Source organism: Pinus tabuliformis, chromosome 3_1 (assembly GCF_031772625.1).
Source record: "Pinus tabuliformis cultivar Carrire ecotype Pingquan chromosome 3_1, CPIR1, whole genome shotgun sequence".
NCBI lineage: Eukaryota > Viridiplantae > Streptophyta > Pinopsida > Pinales > Pinaceae > Pinus > Pinus tabuliformis.
The window spans coordinates 982,264,836-982,270,548 of NC_142301.1; the positions used below are offsets into that span (position 1 = coordinate 982,264,836).

Sequence of the window (5,713 nt, forward strand, 5' to 3'; positions counted from 1 at the left end):
TTATGTAGGCTCTGATTGTATTGGGACCCCTTAGACTCCTATATAAAGAAAGAAGGTCTTATCATTTGTATCACCCAAGAATTGTTCATTTGTGTAATGTAAAGGAGGTTTCCCCCTCGAAGAGGCTGATTTTTAAAACTGTTGATCTATCTTTTCTATCCTTTTGTGAGCTGGTTTCATAACAACTACTCACTCCACATTAGATCAACATATTTGTTTTTACATGAACTAGGGTTAGACCAATCAACCAAATGAATAACTAATCAAATGAACTCCTCACTCCACATCTGATCAAAATATTTTTTTAACATGAACCAAGTTTGGACAAATCAACCAAATTAAAAACCAATCAAAATAACTTCTGACTCTTCATCAGATCAAAATATTTGTTTTTCCATGAACTAGGGTCATACCAAAAAACCAATCAATTGAACTACTCACTCCATGTTGGATCAAAGATATTTATTTTTCCATGAATCAATGTCAAACCAATCATCCAAATGAACACCTAATCAAATGAACTTCTCACTCCATTTCATATCAAAAATATTTTTATTGCTATGAACCAGGGCCAAACCAACCAACCAATCAAACAAATTTCTCATTCTCCATGTTAGACCATAGAGCTCTACAGAGATTTGACCTTGCAATCATTGAGCTACAATTCCGTAGATTAGTCATGAAGGCCATGCCTTCACTTGATTCTCTGCACACATCCCATGGCAATAAGTCACAATCCATGTCGTAATATATACACTATGGGAGTCCTATTCAGGAGAATGGGCGAAAATTTAAAAAATCTAGCTAACCGAGTGTTGATGTCACTATGGCATCATACTTTCCACGAGGTACATTCTATGTGGGCCCCGTGTCACCAAGACTTGCCTTTATTAGCCAACTAAAAATGCCACATCGACATTCCATGTTGCATCATGGTAGGATTCCATGTCATCCTCATCATGCCACATCATCATCACTTTCAATGTCATCATTTCCTACCATGTTATCTTCTTTGATCTTGTCACAAGACACCACATGTCATTTCACTTTCCATCCGTATCTGCCTCCTCAATGTCCTAGTTAGAGGTGTTACATAGCAATGTCACATCATCACCCTGCTACCATGCCATCGTCCTCTAGTTTGCCACATGTCACTGCCTTCGACTAATCATATTATTCCATATATACATCCATTATATGTGTGTGTTGGCTTATATGGGCCTGACCTAGGTTCGGAAGAATTATTTAGTCAAGCAAATCCCGCAGCTACCGGCCCTTTTGGCAACAGCCCTTCGAAGCCCGGACTGAGGTCTCACCCGAGATATCAAGGGAGGGTGTTGGAACCAGGTTTCCGCACCCTTGGGATGTCTAGATGTGGTCTGAGGGGTTCGCGGGCCGTCCTTCAACCTCACGTTGCGCTAGATCAGCGCTGATCCAGATAACCTTAGCTTTCTCTTACCGTGCTGATTATAGATCTAATTTATTTGATTAAGTATTATAACCCAGATCTACTTAGAGAGGTCTTTAAGCAAACATGTATCACAGTTATCTAGTTCGCAGGTTAAGATCAAACCCAAATTCACAAGTACTTGGTAATGCGCATAAATCAAAACAGTTACATGAACCATACAAAAGAAGATTCACGATAATTCAGATTTACCATAGAAATTCAGAAGAAACTTATCTTTATTTCCACTTTACCACCACTACATCCAGATCTGCCCTGCGTACTCAGCTACAGGGGTCCGTGCACATAGCTGCAGACTATTTTAGGCCTCTACACACACAGCTACAGAGTCTCTTTCCTCTACCCAAACCCTCGACTTGGACTTATAGACACTTTCAGAATGCTCTCCTTAATCACCCATTACATCTCTAATTCCAAAATCATACTCAAAAGAGAACTGCCTTCCCCCCATAGAGCCACGCTCTATTTATACCTATCTATGGTCTGCGGACCGACTTACTTCCTATTATTTTACATTATTTCTTGGGTGGACAACCCTTTGACTCGACCTTTTACATTTCGCGCTCCGCATACTTCGGAGTTTTTACAATAATTTAATCCTAATTTCTAGGCTTTCTATCCCAAAACCGTTACACGGGACCTCCGCTACCCAATAGTCCCCCAACACCATCATCATGACTCGTCCTAAGTCACTCACTACCACAGTGAGACGCTCTGCCTTGGTTTCACAGTTCGCCTCCCTTTGAGTGACGCTCATCGTCTTGCTGCTCCTTGGTTGTCTCCTGCAACGCTTCGTCTGGCTTCGGCTTCGTTGTTTCTCCCACTTCCTGCAACCGATAATGCTCATTCTGCTCTACTCAGTTAACACAAGACACACCCTTATAGGATTTTAGCGTGAGTGGGGAAGCCACATACGGGACCCCTTGGTACCACCGCAGTCACTTCTGACCTTCGTATCTTCTCTTCGCACTGTCTGCTGCAGCCTGTGTTGCAATTTTGCAAGACCCTTGCTGCTGTTCGTAAGATCCCAATTTTGAAGAGACAGCAGAGCCGACTTATTATCTGCATATCTACCTGTGGTCTCCATTTGTCGATCCTTTCTCTTTTTTGTTGTAGTTCACCGGCTAACCCTCGGGCGGGGTGACGACATCTGGACCAATTCTGCTTTGTGTCTCCCCTTTTCTGGTACATCCCCTACCTTTGATGCTGCCATCTGCGGGATGCCCGCAGCTGTCAACACCATACTCCTTAGAGAGTCCTACTTCTTCAGCGGCCATCTCACCACCCTTGGGCGTACTCCTTATGCAGAGAGAATGAACGTCCCCATATCGATATCCAGAATATGTTTTCTAGGAGTGTATGTCATCTGGTGATTGCCCCTCGGTGATTTATAAGCCATACAAATTTAAAATTCATTGATTCCCGCCTGTTCTAGTGTCTTCGTGTAAAATCTGTGGCGGCTTGTGCAATAGCTGACTCGTACTTCCGTTCTTAATTTCCCGCTACCCGCTCCCTTTTGCCATAATGCAGACATCGTGTCATGAATAGTGACAGAAACGGTCACCTTTTTCCGTAGCCATGCATCAATGCACTTCTGATCATGCAACTGCGAACTTATCGTTGATCTAGCTTGACGCGTAGTTAGGTACTAGTGCCTTCCTCCAGACTACTTTACCGTCCCACGCTCTCTTTCAACTGGTTGGAGTGGTGAGGCTGTTCCTCGAACAGTTAGTCAGGCAGCCAACCCGCCCATGTAGAGCTTCAGGCGACTACCATTCACTCGGCCCGGGAAGGGGTCTCCATTAAGTTTAGCTAGCTAAACCGTGCCCCCATCGGTAACTTCCTTGACCACATAGGGTCCCAACCAATGCATTTGGAGTTTGCTAGGGAATTTTTCAAATTTACTATCGTATAGCAGCACTAAATCATTCTCCTTGAATGTGCACACTTTGATATGGCGATCATGCCATGCTTTCTCGTGCTATTTCTGTACTTGCTGATGGAACCCAGCCAAAAACCGTTCCTCTTCCAGTTCCTCTAGCTGCGCAAGCCATTCCTCCAAAGCCCCGCGGTCTGCCATACCTGTGATTGTCGCGATCCGCAGACTAGGCACAATATATTCCATAGGCATAACGGCCTCTTTGCCATAGACTAACCGAAATGGTGTCTGGCCCGTCAACTTCTTGCACATAGTTCGGTATGCCCATAGCACAGCAGGGATGCACAAGTCCCAGTCATTGCGCTGCATGTTACAAACCTTGGTCAATGTGGTCTCCAAGATTTTGTTGAATGCTTCCATGGTCCCATTTGCTTGTGGGTGGTATGGCGTACTCTGTTGGTGATAAATCTGGAATTCCTCTGTGAGCACGCTAATTGTTTCATTCAGGAAATGCATTCCCTGATCACTCATGAGAATTTTGGGACATCCAAACCTTGTGAGTACATTTTCGAACAAAAACTTTGCAGCTGTCGTAGCCGTGCAGTCCTTAACCAGCTGTGCCTCTGCCCATCAGGTCAAATATTTGGTCGCGGTGATGATATACCACGCACCTGTCTTCCCTCATGGTTCGATGGGTCCCACAAAGTCAATTTCCCACTTCTTGAATGGCTGTAGCGTCATCTGTGGTTGGAGCGACATTTCATCCCTCCGCGAGGGTTTTCCCATCCGTTGACATATGTCGCAGGCCCGACAATGAGCTTTCGAATCCTGATGCAAAGTGGGCCACCATAATCCTGCGCTAAGAATCTTCTGGGTTGTGGCGTGACCCGCATAATTTCCGTCAGCAACCCCTACATGTGCTTCTACCAGGATCCGTCCTTGCTCGAACTCCGAGACATACCGACGGAATATCTCATCGTTGCCCATTTTTTGGAGATGTCCTGGAATCACAGTGAAGGCTGCAGCGCGTATCACTAATTCTTTCTTCTGTTGAACAGAATATCCCTGTGGCATGGTTCTTGTAGTTAAGAAATTGATGATATCCTCAAAATGGCCATCCGCGACATGTATCGCATATAGTTGGGCATCCGGGAGTCTATCCTCTAAATTTGTGGGTTCTTCGCTGGTCTCAATTCGGGACAGGTGATCTGGGATTGCGTTGAGGCGTCCCGACTTTACGACGACCTCAAAGTCATATTCCTGAAATAAGAGCAACCATTGACAAATGCGCCCCCCCAACATAGGCTTGTTCACTAGGTATTTTAATGCTGAGTGATCGGTATACATCTTAAAGTGGCCTCCAAGCAAATAGTGGCAGAATTTTTGAAGTGCGAATACCATTGCTAATCCCTCACACTCAGTGGTGGAGTAATTCTTTTCAGCTTTTGATAACTAGTGACTTGTGAACGCAATCGGATGGTCTAGTCCCTCCGCTCCTAGTTGAGTAAGTACCACCCCTAGTGCGATACATGACGCATCAACATGCACATGAAACTCGACATCCCATTTCGAAAAGACCAATATAGGGGCTGAAGCCATCTTCTCCTTAAGCATCTCCATGCTTTTTTTGCATTCCTCATTCCAACAATAAGTAGCATCCTTCTTTAGCAATTGTTCCATCGGAGCCGTGATCTGGGCATAACTTTTGATGAACTTTCAATAGTAGTGCGGGTGACCCAGAGTGGCGCGTAATTGTTTGACACTCCGCAGCGCTTGCAGATTGAGTATGATGGCGATATTTTCCAAATCCACCATCAAGCCTTGCTTACAAACCACATGGCCCAGCAGGTTCCCGAATGGGACAAGGAAAGTACACTTCTTGAGATTCAACGCAATCTGGTGTCAGTGACAAGTATCCAACATTAACCGTAAGCTCACTACATGCTTCTTAACTAGTCCAAAGATGGTCCAATCATCCAAATAGAACTCTAAGAACTTGTGTATAAATTCTTTGAATGCTGCTACCACTATTCGTGAAAATATCACCGGCGCGTTCTTCAGACCAAAGGGCATCACCGTGTACTGAAAGGAACCCCATTTGGTGGCGAACATCGTTTTACTCCTGTCTTCTGGTGTGATCTTGATCTGGTGGTATCCTAAGAACCCATCCATGAATGAGTAGGCTTCCTGCCCCCCCACATTTTCCAGTACCTCATCTGTAAACGGTGTTGGAAATGGGTCGTTCATGTAGGCATCATTGAGCTTCCTGAGATCCACGTAGATCTGAATCTCTCCCTTTTGTTTCTTTTCCTGCACAACCATTGGACTTACCCAATCGGACTCCTCAACAGGCTCAATGATTCCTG

At 44.7% G+C, this 5,713-nt stretch overlaps 1 protein-coding gene across 1 annotated transcript; it reads right to left on the reverse strand.

Annotated features, from left to right (window-relative positions):
• Window positions 1–4,028: 4,028 nt before the first annotated feature.
• LOC149191129 (uncharacterized) lies at window positions 4,029–4,421 on the reverse strand. The gene has a single exon (XM_089410675.1). It carries the CDS (start codon window positions 4,419–4,421, stop codon window positions 4,029–4,031), a length of 393 nt encoding a protein of 130 aa, XP_089266801.1.
• Between the last annotated feature and the right edge of the window lie 1,292 nt (window positions 4,422–5,713).

What these genes read in the sequence shown, in the direction of transcription:
- LOC149191129 (XM_089410675.1), bottom strand. Translation starts at nt 4,421, where the DNA reads ATGCCACAGGGATATTCTGTTCAACAGAAGAAAGAATTAGTGATACGC.